We start from the raw sequence: 20,853 nt of genomic DNA, 5'->3' as shown, positions 1-20,853 counted from the left end.
GTCCTTACGAGTACTACGACTATGACGAGACGGAGAACTCCACCATGTGCGACTACTCGGAGTGGACGCCGTCCTACTCCGTCATCCCCGTGCTCTACATGCTCATCTTCATCCTGGGCCTGTCGGGGAACGGCGTGGTCATCTTCACCGTGTGGCGAGCGCAGGGCAAGCGGCGGGCGGCCGACGTCTACATCGGCAACCTGGCGCTGGCCGACCTGACCCTGGTGGTCACGCTGCCCCTTTGGGCGGTCTACACGGCCATGGGCTACCACTGGCCCTTCGGTGTGGCCTTGTGCAAGCTCAGCAGCTACGTGGTGCTGCTCAACATGTACGCCAGCGTCTTCTGCCTCACCTGCATGAGCTTCGACCGCTACCTGGCCATCGTGCACTCCCTGTCCAGCACGCAGCTGCGCACCCGCGGCCACATGCGCGGCTCCCTGGCCGCCATCTGGATGATCTCGGGGCTCCTCGCCGCGCCCACACTTATCTTCCGCACCACCAGGCACGACCCGGCCAGCAACCGCACCTCCTGCGCCATGGACTTCGGCCTGGTGGTGAGCAACAAGCAGCAGGAGAACTTGTGGATCGCCGGGCTGAGCATCTCCTCGTCGGCGCTGGGCTTCCTGCTGCCCTTCCTGGCCATGATGGTGTGCTACGGCTTCATCGGCTGCACCGTCACGCGCCACTTCAACACGCTGCGCAAGGAGGACCAGCGTAAAAGGCGGCTGCTGAAGATCATCACCACGCTGGTGGTGGTCTTCGCCGCCTGCTGGATCCCCTTCCACGTGGTGAAGAGCGCCGACGCCCTCTCCTACCTGGACCTCTTCCCCGCCACCTGCGCCTTCCTGCGCTTCCTCCTCCTGGCACACCCGTACGCCACCTGCCTGGCCTACGTCAACAGCTGCCTCAACCCCTTCCTCTACGCCTTCTTCGACCTGCGCTTCAGGTCGCAGTGCCTCTGCCTGCTCCACCTCAAGAAGTCCTTGCACGCCAGCCCCGCCGGCTCCTTGTCCTCCCAGAAGACGGAGGCCCAGTCCCTCGCCACCAAGGTCTAACTAACTCAGCTGGGACTTGGCGCGGCCTGCCGGACTGCTCGCAACAGGCCCGTGACTTGAGGGCGCTACGGCCTCGGAAAAGGAGCGATCGTCAAGTAACAAAACTGCAAAAAAGGAAAACGCGTCCTTCATTTGAAGGCTTCCTTTTTTGTGTTGACCTCTCGTTTTTTGTTAAGCACTTGAGGTGTGACGCCCGCTTGGTGTGTGTGTGTGTGTGCGTGTGTGTGTGTGTTCTTGTGTTTCTAGCCTTCTTGAGACATGAAGAAGGAAAAGTAGCTTCCACATGAGGTGGTGTGAACAAGTTAGGACATAAATCATGGTCCCAATACGGAAAACTATTACATCTAATAGAACATCTAATGTCTCATTTGCAGCCCCTGCTGGTGAAATCTGTCAAAATTAGGAGTGGTCCCAAAAAGGAGGGATTTTTCAAGTTGACTGTGTGTCGCTTTTAAAAGTGCTCCCTCCTATGGTCAACATATGAAATAACAAGTGTGTGTAAAGAATTTGAAGTGCTCCCCCTGCTGGCCAACATATGTAATGACAAGTGTTTGTAAGGAATTGAAACGCGCCCATTTTGGCCAAAATTAATAATGATAAAAATATGTATATAGAGACATGCTGTAATAACTTGAAGTAAATAATGAAGATTAAAAACCAATTACAAACAAAACAATAACAATGAACTAAAAGCAGTATTTTTCTCACGATGTTGTCGCCTTTTTCCTTAAAAAATTGGGAACAATTTCTCATATTCTTTCTGTTTCTGTAATGTTGCAATATTTTCTTGTAAAATTATTACTTTTTTATGTAAAATTATTATTACTTTTTTTTAATGCAAAATGGTGACATTTGTCTTATAAAATTCTGACTTTTATCGCAATTTTTTTGTTGTTCTTGTAAAATGGTGAATTTTCTTTTAGTAAAATTGTGACTTGTCATCATTTCGGCAAGTTAAATTCTGATTAGTATTATAATATTGCCAACATTTTTATGTTAAAATTGTGACTTGTCGAGTAAAATTCCGACTCTTTCCGTAAAATTGCCAACATTTTAAGCTTGACTTGTAAAATTGCGACTCTCATCGAGTACAATATTGCACAAATGTTCAGGTTGTTTTGTAAAATTTTGACTCGCGTTATATAAAATTACGACTTTTGTTATAACACTGCCAACATTTGAAGTTTTTCTTGTGAAATTCTGACCTTTTTCTTGTGAATTTCCAACTCATTTTTTATATTTGCATAGTATGTATATATTATTAATGTTGTAAATACACTTCTTTATCCATCGAGAAAGGGTGGTCCTAAAGAGGTTTTCGGAGGTTTCAAGAAGGTAACAAATACAAGAGTGTGTGTGTGGGTGTGTGTGTGTGTGTGTGTGTGTGTGTGTGTGTGTGTGTGTGTGTGTGTGTGTGTGTGTGTGTGTGTGTGTGTGTGTGTGTGTGTGTGTGTGTGTGTGTGTGCGTGTGTGTGTTCTTGTGTTTCTAGCCTTCTTGAGACATGAAGAAGGAAAAGTAGCTTCCACATGAGGTGGTGTGAACAAGTTAGGACATAAATCATGGTCCCAATACGGAAAACTATTACATCTAATAGAACATCTAATGTCTCATTTGCAGCCCCTGCTGGTGAAATCTGTCAAAATTAGGAGTGGAGGGATTTTTCAAGTTGACTGTGTGTCGGTTTTAAAAGCGCTCCCTCCTATGGTCAACATATGAAATAACAAGTGTGCGTAAAGATTTTGAAGTGCTCCCCCCCTCTGGCCAACATATGTAATAACAAGTGTTCGTAAGGAATTGAAACGCGCCCATTGTGGCCAAAATTAATCATTTAAAAATATGTATATAAAGACATGCTGTAATAACTGGAAGTAAATAATGAAGATTAAAAACCAATTACAAACAAAAAAATAATAAATTAACTATAAGCAGTATTTTTCTCACAATGTGTCGACTTTTTCCTTTTAAAATCGGGAACAATTTCTCATATTCTTTCTGTAATATTGCAATATTTTCTCGTAAAATTATGACTTTTTTTAATGCAAAACCCTGACATTTGTCATATAAATTTCTGACTTTTATCGCAATATTGCCAATTTTTTTTGGTTGTTCTTGTAAAATAGTGACATTTTTTGGAGTAAAATTGTGACTTTTGTCCTCATTTCGCCGAGTAAAATTCAGATTATTATAATGATATCGCCAACATTTTTAAGTTTTCCTGTAAAATTGCGACTTGTCGAGTAAAATTCCGACTCGTTTCGTAAAATTGCCAACATTTTAAGCTTGACTTGTAAAATTGCGACTGTCATTGAGTACAATATTGCACAAATGTTCAGGTTTTTTTTGTAAAATTTTGACTCGCGTTGAGTAAAATTACGACTTTTGTTATAACACTGCCAAGTTTTTCTTGTGAAATTCTGACCTTTTTCTTGTGAATTTCCAACTCATTTTTTTATATTTGCATAGTATGTATATATTATTAATGTTGTAAATACACTTCTTTATCCATCTAGAAAGGGTGGTCCTAAAGAGGTTTTCGGAGGTTTCAAGAAGGTAACAAATACAAGAGTGTGTGCGTGTGTGTGTGTGTGTGTGTGTGTGTGTGTGTGTGTGTGTGTGTGTGTGTGTGTGTGTGTGTGTTAGGTGTCGTAAGCAGAGACGAGGGTCTTGGGGAGGAAAGGAGACCAGACAGACAGACAGATGGCAGCTGACAAATGTTTTCAGACTAGCCCAATTAAAAGGTGACTAGTTTGACAGCATGTGTGTGTGTGTGTGTGAGCGTGTGTGATTCACAAGTATTTTGTACATATTTTGTTTGGAGGATTTGTACTAGTATGTCTATGATTTGTAATAAAAAAAAACAGAAACCAGAATGAAAGATCCTCTCTGCTGTGGATGTGTTTTCCCCTGCAGAATGTTTGCTTCTTCCTGTGGACGCCTTGCTGAGGGGAGGCGGTGGTCCTGCCATTGTGTTTGCCGAGGGCTTCCAAATCAAAGAGTGCAGGAAATGCATGTTGGGACTGTCGTTTCCGCCCTCCTTCTCCCCGGTAAAGTCCTATTTAGTGTCCAAATTAGAGGGATAGATGAATGTGGACGGTATTGAGCTTCTTAAAGACGTAATCAGGGACAGCAGGGAGACAGAAGGTCCCGGCCCGCCTAATCCGGGTCGACTGGTTTCTTTAGAAGAAGGGTCGACTTGTCTGTTTACGCCTGAATCAGCGCGTTCGCATCATGGAGGCACAACTTGGCTCAGAAGGTCACAGGTGTGATCCCCTGCCCTCCTTTAATTATAACAAGGCTGCAGCTAACCATTATTTGCATAGTCCAATAGTCAGCCATTCTTATTTGGACCGGTCGGTCCAAATAAGGGCGGTATAGCTCGATTGGTAGAGTGGCCGTGCCAGCAGGCCCGGCCCTAACCAATCTGGCGCCCTAGGCAAGATTTTAGGTGGCGCCCTCCCACATCGGCAGTGAAGTGTATATACTCACAAGAAACCGAATAGCTTTGTCTTTGACCTTTTTTTTACTTAAAGAAAGCAAATTAACAATCAGAATAGTTAACAAGATAAAAAAAATATGAATAAATAAATGAATGCAAAAAATAAAAAATGAATATATGAAATACAATATTTTTTACATACATATTGCTTAATTTACATTAATGATGTGCACTTTAACAACTAGGCTTACAACTATACCTAATATATAAAGGGGTGGAAAAGTGACTATTACCTGCAGGGCAAACATTAGCTAACCAGAAGGCAATAACAATGTAAACAAAAAACACCTGCTTAAAAGATCTAATACAAATGTCCCTGAGGAATGTAAGGTGGGAGTACTGTAATTACCTAACGTTACATTATTATTTTCCATAACAATTTAGCCCCCTCCACAATATTAACCCGACGTTAAAACAGAACTAGCTATTTATTGATTAGCAATTGCCGAATCATGTAACATTAGCTTAATGCTAAAAAGCCAGGTTACTATCACATTCTGTAACAGACAAATAATTTCATGTAGGCTAACGTTACCTACCTGCTACCTCTTGTCTTTTTCTCGTTTCTCCTCCTCTTCTTTTCTCTTATTTCTTCCCTGGGCACCTGACAGTTTTGGCCGTTTTGACATCTTGTGTTGATTTTTTGATGTGGTGACGTCCAAAAAGAGTCATGATACGGGAAGGGAAGGGGCGGGGGGGGGGGGGGGGGGGGGGGGCGTAATGTTGTAACAAATAATATTTCTATTATATAGGCTTTACTTTGCATTTTAATTAACGTGGGATTATTTTTTGTATTTAGAAATAATAGTACCAACTTTTTTTTTTTTTTTCTCCAACATTTGTGGCACTGGCGTGGCGCCCCCTGATGGACGGCGCCCTTAGCATTTGCCTATACGGCCTATGCCACGGGCCGGCCCTGCGTGCCAGCAACTTGAGGGTTCCAGGTTCGATCCCCGCTCCGCCATCCTAGTCCTTGGGCAAGACACTTTACCCACCTGCTCCCAGTCCCACCCACACTGGTTTAAATGTAACTTAGATATTGGCTTTCACTATGTAAAAGTGCTTTGAGTCACTAGAGAAAAGCGCTATATAAATATAATTCACTTCACTTCAGTCCAATGACTAACCGACTCAGTGGCCTAGTGGTTAGAGTGTCCGTCCTGAGATGGGTAGGTCGTGAGTTCAAACCCCGGCCGAGTCATACCAAAGACTATAAAAATGGGAGCCATTACCTCCCTGCTTGGCACTCAGCATCAAGGGTTGGAATTGGGGGTTAAATCACCAAAAATGATTCCCGGGCGCAGCCACCGCTGCTGCTCACTGCTCCCCTCACCTCCCAGGGGGTGAACAAGGGGATGGGTCAAATGCAGAGGACAAATTTCACCACACCTAGTGTGTGTGTGTGACAATCATTGGTACTAGAGATGTCCGATAACATCGGCCGATAAATGCTTTAAAATGTAATATCGGAAATTATCGGTATCGCTTTCAAAAAGTAAAATTTATGACTTTTTTAAACGCCGCTGTACGGAGTGGTGGACTCCCGAATTTCTCCCGATTTCCACCCAGACAACAATATTGGGGGCGTGCCTTAAAGGCACTGCCTTTGCGTGTTGGCCCAGACAGATAATATCTACGGCTTTTCACACACACAAGTGAATGCAAACGCATACTTGGTCAACAGCCATACAGGTCACACTGAGGGTGGCCGTATAAACAAGTTTAACACTGTTATAAATATGCGCCAAACTGTGAACCCACACCAAACAAGAATGACAAACACATTTCGGGAGAACATCCGCACCGTAACACAACATAAACACAACAGAACAAATACCCAGAACCCCTTGCAGCACTAACTCTTCCGGGACGCTACAATATACACCCCTACCCTACCCTTCCCCCACCTCAACCTCCTCCCAAATTCCAAGCTGCTGTTTTGAGGCATGTTAAAAAAAAAAAATACACTTTGTGACTTCAATAATAAATATGGCAGTGCCATGTTGGCATTTTTTTTCCCCATAACTTGAGTTGATTTATTTTGGAAAACCTTGTTACATTGTTTAATGCATCCAGCGGGGCATCACAACAAAATTAGGCATAATAATGTGTTAATTTCACAACTGTATATATCGGTATCGGTTGATATCGGAATCGGTAATTAAGAATTGGACAATATCTGCAAAAAAGCCATTATCAGACATCTCTAATTGGTACTTTAACGTTTAACTTTAACTATTGCGTAGGATTTTCTGTACACGCCCCCGACTTGATTTGAACTTAAAAAAAAAAAAGCTGTTATAGTCAATTCAATTGTAATAAAAGAAAGACAAATGGTTTTACTTTATTCCACAAAGTATATACTGTATTTTTCGGACTATAAGGCGCACTTAAAATCCTTTCATTTTCTCAAAAATCGACAGCGCGCCTAATGTCCGGAATAATTCTGGTTGTGCTTACCGACCTCGAAGCCATTTTATTTGGTACATGGTGTAATGATAAGTGTGACCGGTAGATGGCAGTCACACATAAGAGATACGTGTAGACTGCAATATGATGCCAGTAAACAACATCAAAATGTTAAATGTTCCATTAAGAATTATAGAACATTACACACGGCACTTAAAAATCTGTCAAAATGTTTTTAGTATGAATTTGGTAAGCTATGAAGCCGCACTCCTTGATGGATTGTGTGAACATTACGGCTACCGTAGACAGACTAATTGTGTATAAGTATTACTATGGTGCGTGTATTAGGACTGCAAACTGACATATTATTTAGCGTTTTGTCTTGCGATATGCAAAAACAACTTTTCTTACCTTCTGGTACTTGCTGATCTGTATTTGGGATCTGCATAAGTCCTGAGAATTTTTTTTTTATTAATCATCCAAATATTGGGGTCTTTTTTTAATTAATTTTAATTATGCATGTGGGTAATAACCTGTGATTATTAATTATCAATTCAAATTCTAAATGTGAATTAATCTGATTTTTTTTAAAGGAATCTCCCAAATATAGGGGTATTTTTTAAATTATTAAAGTAATGTAAATAACTTGTGATTAATCATGATTAATCCATATTCCATCCATCCATTTTCTACCGTTTGTCCCTTTTTGGGGTCGCGGGGAGTGTTGGAGCCTATCTCAGCTGTGAAAAATGTAATTATTATTTTTTTTTAATATATCCTCCAAATATTGGCCAGTTTTTGAGTTCATTTCAATTATGGAAGCGGGCAAAAATCTGTGATTAATTATAATTACAGTTTGAAAGTGTAATTAATCTGATTTAGACAATAATCATCCAAATATTACGGTCTTTTTTTTTAATAATTTAAATCATGCAAGCGAGTAATAACCTGCGATTAAACATGATTAATCCAAATTTCAAAAGTGTGATTTATCTAATTTTAAAAAGTATAATTTCACTGCAATAATACATTTTTTTTAAAAACAAAAAATATTTATTTGTTTCTTTAGAAAATTAGTTAATTTGGAAATTACCTCAAAAATAACATTTGAAGATGTAAGTAGACAAATAACAGAGCGAAAAAAATGCTATTTTCAAAATAATACTGAAAAAAAAAGGAAAAACTGCATCATTCCCTTTTGGAAGAACATGAAACTTAACTGTCTGTCATCCATTTATTTATTTATTTGCATGTATTGCATCAATATGAATTGTAAGTGTAAAATAGTTACACAATCTACGTATTCAAGTAACAACATGATCTATCCAGTCAATAGAAGAACTTCTCAGTTACAGTAAAGTTCAACAAATTCCCTCAGGGGTCGTCTGCTTTTATTGCTGAGGCGCATTTTAGTGATATTTCACAAAAAGACCCCTCGCCAACGTGACCCTGACCTTTTCTGCATCAAAGCCTGCTGGGTAATTGAATCACCAGAGATCGTTTGCACTCAGGTTTTATGACGCTTGTGTGCTCACATGACTTGCTTATGTTACAAAAAGAACAACATTTCAAGGTGTGTTCAAACTGTAAAGCTTGGATTTAACCCCTTTGATGCACTCCACTAATAATAAACAAGGCCTTTAAGGCAGATTTTATGGGGACATATTTTCTATGTGTGTGTGTGTGTGCCAATAATAATGTAGAAGTCATTCAATTTCATTTTATTTGTTTTGTATTTTAAGAAAAAAATGCATTTAAATAAAAATAAACTTAAATTATTTTAATTAATTAAATTACCCATCCATGGAAAACGACTTCCGGACGGCTTCGAAGCAATTCTGGTCCACCATCCGCCGCCTCAGGAAGGGGAAGCAGTGCACTATCAACACCGTGTATGGTGAGGATGGTGTTCTGCTGACCTCGACTGCGGATGTTGTGGATCGGTGGAGGGAATACTTCGAAGACCTCCTCAATCCCACCAACACGTCTTCCTATGAGGAAGCAGTGCCTGGGGAGTCTGTGGTGGGCTCTCCTATTTCTGGGGCTGAGGTTGCTGAGGTAGTTAAAAAACTCCTCGGTGGCAAGGCCCCGGGGGTAGATGAGATCCGCCCGGAGTTCCTTAAGGCTCTGGATGCTGTGGGGCTGTCTTGGTTGACAAGACTCTGCAGCATCGCGTGGACATCGGGGGCGGTACCTCTGGATTGGCAGACCGGGGTGGTGGTTCCTCTCTTTAAGAAGGGGAACCGGAGGGTTTGTTCTAACTATCGTGGGATCACACTCCTCAGCCTTCCCGGTAAGGTCTATTCAGGTGTACTGGAGAGGAGGCTACGCCGGATAGTCGAACCTCGGATTCAGGAGGAACAGTGTGGTTTTCGTCCTGGTCGTGGAACTGTGGACCAGCTCTATACTCTCGGCAGGGTCCTTGAGGGTGCATGGGAGTTTGCCCAACCAGTCTACATGTGCTTTGTGGACTTGGAGAAGGCATTCGACCGTGTCCCTCGGGAAGTCCTGTGGGGAGTGCTCAGAGAGTACGGGGTATCGGACTGTCTGATTGTGGCAGTCCGCTCCCTGTATGATCAGTGCCAGAGCTTGGTCCGCATTGCCGGTAGTAAGTCGGACACGTTTCCAGTGAGGGTTGGACTCCGCCAAGGCTGCCCTTTGTCACCGATTCTGTTCATAACTTTTATGGACAGAATTTCTAGGCGCAGTCAAGGCGTTGAGGGGATCTGGTTTGGTGGCTGCAGGATTAGGTCTCTGCTTTTTGCAGATGATGTGGTCCTGATGGCTTCATCTGGCCAGGATCTTCAGCTCTCACTGGATCGGTTCGCAGCTGAGTGTGAAGCGACTGGGATGAGAATCAGCACCTCCAAGTCCGAGTCCATGGTTCTCGCCCGGAAAAGGGTGGAGTGCCATCTCCGGGTTGGGGAGGAGATCTTGCCCCAAGTGGAGGAGTTCAAGTACCTCGGAGTCTTGTTCACGAGTGGGGGAAGAGTGGATCGTGAGATCGACAGGCGGATCGGTGCGGCGTCTTCAGTAATGCGGACGCTGTATCGATCCGTTGTGGTGAAGAAGGAGCTGAGCCGGAAGGCAAAGCTCTCAATTTACCGGTCGATCTACGTTCCCATCCTCACCTATGGTCATGAGCTTTGGGTTATGACCGAAAGGACAAGATCACGGGTACAAGCGGCCGAAATGAGTTTCCTCCGCCGGGTGGCGGGGCTCTCCCTTAGAGATAGGGTGAGAAGCTCTGCCATCCGGGAGGAGCTCAAAGTAAAGCCGCTGCTCCTCCACATCGAGAGGAGCCAGATGAGGTGGTTCGGGCATCTGGTCAGGATGCCACCCGAACGCCTCCCTAGGGAGGTGTTTAGGGCACGTCCCACCGGTAGGAGGCCGCGGGGAAGACCCAGGACACGTTGGGAAGACTATGTCTCCCGGCTGGCCTGGGAACGCCTCGGGGTCCCACAGGAAGAGCTGGATGAAGTGGCTGGGGAGAGGGAAGTCTGGGCTTCCCTGCTTAGGCTGCTGCCCCCGCGACCCGACCTCGGATAAGCGGAAGAAGATGGATGGATGGATGGATGGATGGAAATTACCCATCCAGCCATTTTCTAATTAAATTAAATTATTAATAATAATAATGATTAAATCTAGTAAGTCGTGAAAACAGATTTTATAGCATACATATTGTGTGTGTGCCAATAATTTCATGAAAGGATGTAAAGTCATTCAATTTAATTTTTTTTTATTCTATGAAAACCAATGTTTAAATAAAATAACACGAAACCCTTTTAATAAATTAAATGACATAACATTTTTAAAGAAAATATATTTTACCTAATTTAAAAAAATATTAAAAAGTTAAAAAAGGATACAATTAACTTAAAATAAGTACATTTTATATCATTTATTTCATAAAAACCTGAAATCAAATAAAACAAACCTGCTCAGTGTTCTTTAGTGAGAATATGTGAAATGTGGGTAAACAGTTTCTACTGGGCATGTGACAAATACCAAATATATTCATTGTGCATAAAACTTCAATATTTTCAAACGTTATTTAATTTTATGTCATTTAGTTTTGATGTCAACCGTAATAATGACAGTACTTCGCTCTTCCATTAAAAATATCTTCTACCTTGGCAAATAAACTCTATCATGGCAAATACATTTCAGTATGAATAATAAGTCATGATATTACCAGTTGTCCCAATAATGATGTTATTGTGGTTAGAACTAAAGTGTCATTTTTTAAATTGACAGGAATTATATATATATATATATATATATATATATATATATATATATATATATATATATATATATATATATATATATATATATATATATATATATATATCCATCCCATCCATTTTCTACCGCTTATTCCCTTTTGGGGTCGCGGGGGGCGCTGGAGCCTATCTCAGCAACAATCGGGCGGAAGATATATATATATATCATAAATCATGATCATAAATTAATAGACTTAGACTTCCTTTTTATTGTCATTCAAATTTGAACTTTACAGCTCAGATAAGAACGCAATTTCGTTACACAAGCTCATGGTAGTGCAGGATAAAAAAGCAATAACTTTAACACTGTTAGAAATATGCGCCACACTGCGAATCCACACCAAACAAGAATGACAAACACATTTCGGGAGAACATCGGCACCGTAACACAACATAAACACAACAGAACAAACACCCAGAATCCCATGCAGCACTAACTCTTCCGGGCTGCAATATACACCCCCCCCCCTCCGTGCGTCAGTTGAGGTGGGCGGGGTTGGGGGGGCGGGGTTTTTTACCTTGAAAAAAAAAATTGACCTTGAAAATTTTTTTGTACCTTGAAAATCATTTTTTACCTTGAAAAAAAAATTTTACCTTGAAAATTTTTTTGTACCTTGAAAATTATTTTTTATTTTGAAAAAAAAATTTTACCTTGAAAATTATTTTTTACCTTGAAAATTATTTTTTACCTTGAAAATCATGTTTTAACTTAAAACATTTTTTTTTTATTTTTTTATTTTTTTTAAGTTTTTGTAAAAATTTTAACTTTTTTTTCATTTTTAAAATTTTTTTTAATTTTTTTTAAATATTTTTAATTTTTTTAAATATTTTTAACTTTTTTAAACTTTTTTTTAACTTTTTTAACTTTTTAAAACTTTTTTTTAACTTTTTTTTACTTTTTTTTTAACTTTTAAAAAATTTTTTTTACCCTAACCCTAACCCTAATCTTAACCCTAACCTTAACCCTAACCGTAACCCTAACCCTAATCTTAACCCTAACCCTAAACCTAACCCTAACCCTAACCCTAATCTTAACCCTAACCCTAACCCTAATCTTAACCCTAACCGTAACCCTAACCCTAATCTTAACCCTAACCCTAAACCTAACCCTAACCCTAACCCTAAAAAAAATGTTAATTGTTAAAATTGTTTAAAAAAACAAAAAACATTTAAAATTGTTTTAAATTGTTTTTTAAAAATTTACAAATTAAAAAAGTTTAAAAAATGTTACAAATAAAAAAAAAATAAATAAATAAAAACATTTAAAAACATTTTTTTTAAATTAAAAAAAATTTAAAATCATTTTTTACCTTGAAAAAAAATGTTTACCTTGAAAAATTTTTTGTACCCCCCCCCACCCCCTCCGTGCGTCAGTTGAGGTGGGCGGGGTTGGGGGGGCGGGGTTTGATGGTAACGGGGGTGTAACCTGTATCGCTGTTGATCAAGTATGCTTGGATTCACTTGTGTGTGCGTGCAGAAGCCGCACATACTATGTGACTGGGCCAGCACTCGTTGGACCGGGTGAAAAGCTGACGATTTTCGGGAGGGGCACTGAAATTTGGGAGTCTCCCGGGAGGGTTGGCAAGTATGAGAATTAGCGGTGAATGCGGTGTTACCGCGGCACCGACGCTGTATATAATCGGCGGGCCAGCTCTAGTGTTAATTTGATATCGCCTCAAGGGCCAAGTGAAATTACATGACAGGCCAATTTTGGCCCGCGGGCCAGAGTTTGACACCCATGATGTAGACCTTTTTGCCCGAAGTGACGAATATTTATTTGAACGCTTTAGGCTACCTCGGCAGTCTCCCCTTTCTTAAACTTACGTTTTGATATTATGTATTTCCCCCGCGGGACAATACCGGTAATCTGTAATCTGTTTGTGTTTTCTCCGTGTGTTTGATGTTCGGCTTTTCCGCCGTATTTGTGCCCTTATATGGGGAATTAAGGGCGTTTACCTATGCAAATTACGGAATTAAGGGTGTTTACATATCGATATTGGGGGAAAAAAGGGCGTGTTATATGCAAATTATGATAGACATGAGTGTGAATGTTGTCTGTCTATATGCGTACCTGCCAACTTTTGAAATCAGAAAAACCTAGTAGCCAGGGTCCAGGGGCCGCAGGCCACCAGGACAAAGTCCTGGTGGGGGGTTCAGGCTTCGCCCCCCGACGCAAAATGATTATTAGCATTCAGACAGGTTAAAATGTTGCTAAAACCATCACTTTTCTATCAGTCACAGTGACTTTTCAAAACAAAAATATTACAGCAAAAATCATATGGGTTGATTGACATGTTTATTCTGTAAGCTAACTTCAATAGTTTGAAATTATTTTGACAGTTAATGCCAGTTATCCTGTCAACCTTTCACAAGACTTCAATTTGTTAATTGAAAGTATAAACAGTATAAACACTTTTTTACAGTAAACAAATGATAAAACAGTACTAAACAATTCCATTAAAAAAAAAATTGGTGTCATTATTAACTTTCTGTCCAAGCTTGTATAATCTACTGCCTTGTTCAATTGTAAAAAATAGTCTGTGCCTAAAATTCACATTTCTATCACAATTATCATACTGTAAACATGGTAAGCTAACTTCATTAAAATTAATAGTCCTGTCAATAGCATGGAATTACAATTCAAATGTAGTTTTTTTGTAACACCTTTCAAAAGAATTCAAAATATGAAAAATTAATGAAAATTAATTTAAGCCATCAGACACTTGAAAAGTGGCACATCACATCTCTAATGTAATCATTTTAACTTTTCAACAGAAATAGCGCTGCAAAAATATTAAGGACATACTTCTGTATTTTGGTAGTTATGCTGTCAACATTTAACAAGATTTCTTCAACTTGGACTTGAAAGCATAAATAGTATAAACACTTTTAACAGTATAACGGTACTAAACAATTCCAATAGATAACATTGGTGTCATTACCTTTTTGTTTGCTCAATTATTGCCTCCGTAAATAAAACTTTGGCATTTATCACATCCAAAGAATCTGTTTGGGCGACGAAAAACGTTGAAAGTTTTCCACTTGTATCGCTAGCAACGGCATTAGACTTGTGTTTTTTTTGTCCCAACGTGGTCTTTTACATCGCTAATTCCTCCGTGTCCGATCGAAAAATCTTGTCTGCGCAAGGTGCAATTCGCGTAGTTTTCACCCTTTTTGGAACGGATAGGCTTTTGAATATTCTTCACGGAATGACTGCAGTTTTCTTTTCGGTTTAAGACTCGTATGCGATTTTTCTCCGGCTGATTCCATGATCGTTCGCTCGTTTGGAAACAATGGCAACTGGTGCCTCGTGCTTGGCAGCGGTGCTATAAATAGCCTCGCGCATGGCATTCGGAATGGCTCGATAGGAAGTTACGGGAAGCAGTGTCGATTGTCATTGTTGTTACGCGATTTCGTGAATAAAACTTTAAAAAAAAAAAAAAATTTAAATTAATGAAAAAACATATTTTTTATCACTGCAACCGTAACCCGGAATAGGTTGATGAAAACCGTACTAATTACGGGAAAACCGGAGTATTTGGCAGGTATGTATATGTGTTGGCCCTGTGATGAGGTGGCGACTTGTCCAGGGTGTACCCCGCCTTCCGCCCGAGTGCAGCTGAGATAGGCTCCGGCACCCCCCCCGCGACCCCAAAAGGGACAAGCGGTAGAAAAAGAATGGATGGATTATGTTTTGAGCAATGACAATTTTAAAGAGGAAAAAAAAAGAGCTTTGTTTTATTAGTCAACATTGCAACCTTTTCTAAATTACATTACACATGTAAGCTTTTTTATTTTTTATTTGTGATGTTTGTTTTTTTATTTTAATAGTCTTTTTAGAATATGCCGTGGGCCTTTAAAACGTTAGCTGCTGGCCGCAAATGGGCCACACTTTTGACACCCCTGCTATAGATAATAAAAAATGTAATCTGATAGGTGTGTGAATGTTGTCTGTCTATCTGTGTTGGCCCTGTGATGAGGTGGCGACTTGTCCAGGGTGTACCCCGCCTTCCGCCCGATTGTAGCTGAGATAGGCTCCAGCGACCCCAAAGGGAATAAGTGGTAGAAAATGGATGGATGGATGGATATACCGTATTTTCCTCACTATAAGGCGCACCTAAAAACCACAAATTTTGTGCGCCTTATAACCCGGTGCGCTTTATATATGGATTAATATTAAGATTCATTTTCATAAAGTTTCGGTCTCGTAACTACGGTAAACAGCCGCCATCTTTTTTCCCGGTAGAACAGGAAGCGCTTCTTCTTCTACGCAAGCAACCGCCCCCATAGAACAGGAAGCGCTTCTTCTTCTACTGTAAGCAACCACCCGCCCGCGTAGAAGAAGAAAAAGCGTGCGGATATTACCGTACGTTTCATTTCCTTTGTGTGTTTACATCTGTAAAGACCACAAAATGGCTCCTACTAAGCGACAGGGATCCGGTTCATGAAAAGACGCAATCTCTCCATCCGCACACGGATTACTATTTCACAGCAACTGATATTCCTGTGAACCGCACTGTGGATACAACGGGAGCACGTACGGTGAACATTCGCACCACAGGGAATGAGAAGTCATCCTTCACTGTGGTTCTAGCTTGCCATGCTAATGGCCAGAAACTTCCACCCATGGTGATATTCAAAAGGAAGACCTTGCCAAAAGAGACCTTTCCAGCCGGCGTCATCATAAAAGCTAACTCGAAGGGATGGATGAAGAAAAGATGAGCGAGTGGTTAAGGTAAGTTTAAGTCCATGTTGATATACGACTCCATGCGCGCCCACATCACGCTGGTTTTAATATATTATTAAAGTTTGACTGACCTATTTGACTGTTTTTTTGACATTCCTTTAGCGCAGTTAGATGCGGCTTACAACACGGGGCGGCTTATAGGTGGACAAAGTTTTGAAATATGCCGTTCATTGAAGGCGCGGCTTATAACCCAGGGCGCCTTATGGTGCGGAAAATACGGTATATTATATAATGGATGTAATAAGTATACTTTCCCCTGTGCTATGTATAGTGTGATGTAGTTTGTCTTATCATGCTATTGTTTGCTGCAAGCTGCAGGCACGTGTCCTCCTGCCATAAATCCAAAGTCAATAAAGCAGCTCTCCCAGAGAAAATAAGACACACAGGAAGACTGCACACTTGTCTTAACAATGGAGGAGACGCAGGCTGGCATGGCGGGACGGGACTTGGACCTTTTTTCTTTTTTTTTTTCTTGCAGGACCCCTGAGCAGACTTTACAGGAGCCAGGAGGTCAAGCAGGAAAGACACAAGGGTGGTTCCTGATCAGGGATATCCTGCCTTTCTGATGCGTCGCACCGCTTTTAAATGCGTCTAAACCCTCAATCCTTATTTCATCAGCGGCCAGAGAAAGAGAGATGGAGAGAGGGGAAAACACCTGAAGTGACGGATGAGGCTTCTCTTTCTCCCTCCTTTTCAAAAGGCCTTCACACAAGGCCGCCATCGTTAGTGGGGACACGTCGTTTCCGAGGGCGATGGCGGTGGAAGACGCTCCGGATCTTGGCCTTATTGTGTAAGTGACTGCACAAAGTCTCCCCTTCTTCATCTCTCCTCCCGCATCCTGTCGGTTGCTTTCGCTACTAAAAGGCTCCTCTGTGACCTCAGCTGCACGCTTTTAGTGCGCTGGCGTGCAGGTAAAGCCAACCATGAAGCCATTAAAGACCCATTAATGAGGACATTTCTTCATTGGCCCCCATTCTGCATGTAAAAATGTCAATAAATGAAAGGCAGCTTCATATGAAATTTTACCGCAAACATATCCCCAGCCTCTTCCTGCTCAGTCACTGATAAAATATAATGGCATATTTTCTCGGTCATTCACAGAGTACTTTGTGTTTGGGTTCGGACATTTGTTAGATATGTACATTTTTAAAGTTAAAGTTAAAGTACCAATGATTGTCACACACACACTAGGTGTGGCGAGATTATTCTCTGCATTTGACCCATCACCCTTGATCACCCCCTGGGAGGTGAGGGGAGCAGTGGGCAGCAGCGGTGGCCGCGCCCGGGAATCATTTTGGTGATTTAACCCCCAATTCCAACCCTTGATGCTGAGTGCCAAGCAGGGAGGTAATGGGTCCCATTTTTATAGTCTTTGGTATGACTCGGCCGGGGTTTGAACTCACAACCTACCGATCTCAGGGCGGACACTCTAACCACTAGGCCACTGAGTATGTTATATACTATTATGTTTTCATTTTGTCAAATTAGTTATTTTGCACAATAGCAACGTCTTTCCCATCACATAATTTTTGCACATGCATCTGATAACATTCAAGTTTGAGTAAAAAAGTGTAACATTTGTTTCACATAAAGTGTGAAAACATTTAAACATAAAATGTGTCTATTTTGTTCAGGCCCGGCCCTAACCAATCTGGCGCCCTAGGCAAGATTTTAGGTGGCGCCCCCCCACATCGGCAGTGAAGTGTATATACTCACAAGAAACCGGATAGCTTTGTCTTTGACCTTTTTTTTTTTTACTTACAACTATACCTAATATATAAAGGGGTGGAAAAGTGACTATTACCTGCAGGGCAAATATAGCTAACCAGAAGGCAATAACAATGTAAACAAAAAACAGCTGCTTAAAAGATCTAATACAAATGTCCCTGAAAAATGTAAGGTGGGAGTACTGTAATTACCTAACGTTACATTATTATTTTCCATAACAATTTAGCCCCCTCCACAATATTAACCCGACGTTAAAACAGAACTAGCTATTTATTGATTAGCAATTGCCGAATCATGTAACATTAGCTTAATGCTAAAAAGCCAGGTTACTATCACATTCTGTAACAGACAAATAATTTCATGTTCGGCTCACCTACCTGCTACCTCTGTCTTTTCTCGTTTCTCCTCCTCTTCTTTTCTCTTTTTTCTTCCCTGGGCACCTGACAGTTTTGGCCGTTTTGACATCTTGTGTTGATTTTTTGATGTGGTGACGTCCAAAAAGAGTCATGATACGGGAAGGGAGGGGGCGCACCATGAGGGGGGAGACGGGGGGAGTGAGGGGGCGTAATGTTGTAACAAATAATATTTCTATTAAATAGGCTTTACTTTGCATTTTAATTAACGTGGGATTATTTTTTGTATTTAGAAATAATAGTACCAACTTTTTTTTCTTTTCTTTTTTTCTCTCCAACATTTGTGGCACTGGCGTGGCGCCCCCTGATGGACGGCGCCCTTAGCATTTGCCTATACGGCCTATGCCACGGGCCGGCCCTGATTTTGTTCAATTGGAAGATTGGAAACTGTGAAGCAAATTGTTAAAAATCTGAAAAAAGAAGGGAAAGCCCTTAAAATATGATAAATTCTTAAATCCCGCTTATTAATCCTTGTTTTAATACAACACTAATTGGTTGATAAGAGGAAATTAAAAATATATATATTTTCCCCAACTTTTTTTTATTGGCATTTTCAAATAGACAGAAAAAAGTGCAAGTCAAAACAGTACAATTTTAAAGTCAGTAAATGATTCACACCCTTTCCCTTAAAACCCAAACCACCCACCCACCCATCCTCCCACCCCACTCAGGTCCCACTAACGAGGGACAAATGGCACAATTATGTAACAAGTAAGACGACAAAGACAGACACATTCTCACACACACACACACATACGCGGCCAGAGACAGACAGATATATATAAAAAATATATATATATATAATAATAATAATAAAATAAAATAAAAATTAATAATAATAATATATAATAAAATAAAAAATAGAATAAAATAATACTAATAAATAAAAGGGAGATTATTCCTCATCTGCGTCTGGGCATAGGTCAAGAGAGTTGACATACAGCAAAAAAGGGCTCCATGAACTTTCAAATGCTTGAACCGAGCCCTTTAGCGAAAACCTAAGTTTTTAAAATATATATATTTTTAAACTAACTGTATATAGCTTGAGCAATCCATCCATCCATTTTCTACCGCTTCAAAAGAAAACATGGTAACAGTTTGAAAAGTAAAATGTAAGAAGAATAACTTGGTAAGTTATAATAAGGATAACTATATCCCACCTCCAAAGACATGCACCTGGGGATAGGTTGATTGGCAACACTAAATGGTCCCTAGTGTGTGAATGTTGTCTGTCTATCTGTGTTGGCCCTGCAATCAGTGTACCCCGCCTTCCGCCCGAATGCAGCTGAGATAGGCTCCAGCACCCTCCACGACCCCGAAAGGGACAAGCGGTAGAAAATGGATGGATGGATATCAATAGATACAGGAGTAAACATTTCGACAGAAACGATTATATTTTTAATTTGGTTTCTTGTCCTGCAATTATTGCACGATACTACCAGTAGTATTTTTGTTTTGATTTTTTTTTTTTTCATTGAACAATGTACATACAAACTTATATTCTCAACGTACACAAAAACCAAGGCACTTCCAACAAATCGCAACAATTTCAAACATCCATCAGGTTGAGCGAATAGTGTCTTTCACAAAACAATATAAAGGAAAGAAAACTAAAGCAAATACCAATAGAATATACAAATAATAACAATAAATAATAATTAAAAAAAGACAACAAAAGGCTAATTCAAATCACTTTAAAGTTCTGCAATAACGAAATTAATTTAAGGCCGTTTGTATTTGTAATAATTTTCCAAGATTTAACTGATCATTTTAAATTATTAAGCCAATTAAAAAATGTAGGTTTTACTTTCATAAATCGACATTTTTGTATTTTATATATATATATATATATATATATATATATATATATATATATATATATATATATATATATATAAATATATATATATATATATGTATATATATATATATATATATATATATATATATAAATATATATATATATATATATATATATATATAAATTAATCACTTTAAATATATAACATTTAAAGTGATTTAAGTAGCCCTTTTTGTCTTTTTATTTATTATTTTTTTCATATTTTTTTAGTATTATTACTTCATCTGTATTTGCTTTCTTTCCTTGATGTTGAAAGTGCCTTGACTTTTGTGTGAATTATAAATGTGTGTTTGTTGTTCAATGTAAAAAAAAATATTTTATATATATATATATAATATTTTTTTAAATATAATTATATATATATATATTTTTTTTTTTAATATAATTATATACATATATATATATATATATATATATAATTATATATATATATTAAAAAAAATGTATATACATTATATTTTTTTTTTAATATAATTATATATATAATTATACATAAAAAATATATGTATATTATATATATTTTTATAATTATATATGTGTGTATATATATAATTAAATATATATATATTTTTTTTTTTTCCCCCTTGGTGTTGAAAGTGCCTTGACTTTTGTGTGAATTATAAATGTATGTTTGTTGTTCAATAAAAAAAAATACAAAATGAATAAATAAATAAAAAATAAATAAATAAATAAATATACATATATATACATATATATATATATATATATATATATATATATATGTATATTTTTTTATTTTTTTAGTCGCAATTAAAAAAATATACTATATATATATATATATATATATATATATATATATATATATATATATATATATATATATATATATGTCTATT

The 20,853-nt window shown here is 39.1% G+C and overlaps 1 protein-coding gene and 1 long non-coding RNA gene across 2 annotated transcripts in view; both read left to right on the top strand.

Moving 5' to 3' along the window:
- Positions 1 to 1,458, top strand: part of LOC133574745 (apelin receptor B-like) — a 1,519-nt gene extending 61 nt beyond the window's left edge. Inside the window, exon 1 of the mRNA XM_061926990.2 lies at positions 1 to 1,458. This exon is cut by the window's left edge and continues 61 nt beyond it. Coding sequence (XP_061782974.2) covers positions 1 to 1,055 — 1,055 coding nt within the window. The 3' untranslated portion in view covers positions 1,056 to 1,458.
- A 1,593-nt stretch (positions 1,459 to 3,051) lies between these two features.
- On the top strand, positions 3,052 to 16,940 carry LOC133574902 (uncharacterized). The gene is made up of 3 exons (XR_009811435.2): positions 3,052 to 3,794; positions 3,967 to 4,100; positions 16,473 to 16,940. It is a non-coding gene; the product is annotated as an uncharacterized lncRNA (long non-coding RNA).
- Positions 16,941 to 20,853: the final 3,913 nt, after the last annotated feature.

This window comes from Nerophis lumbriciformis, linkage group LG32, assembly GCF_033978685.3.
Source record: "Nerophis lumbriciformis linkage group LG32, RoL_Nlum_v2.1, whole genome shotgun sequence".
NCBI lineage: Eukaryota > Metazoa > Chordata > Actinopteri > Syngnathiformes > Syngnathidae > Nerophis > Nerophis lumbriciformis.
Note: the sequence above shows the minus strand (reverse complement) of the source record. Positions and strands in the feature narration are given on the sequence as shown.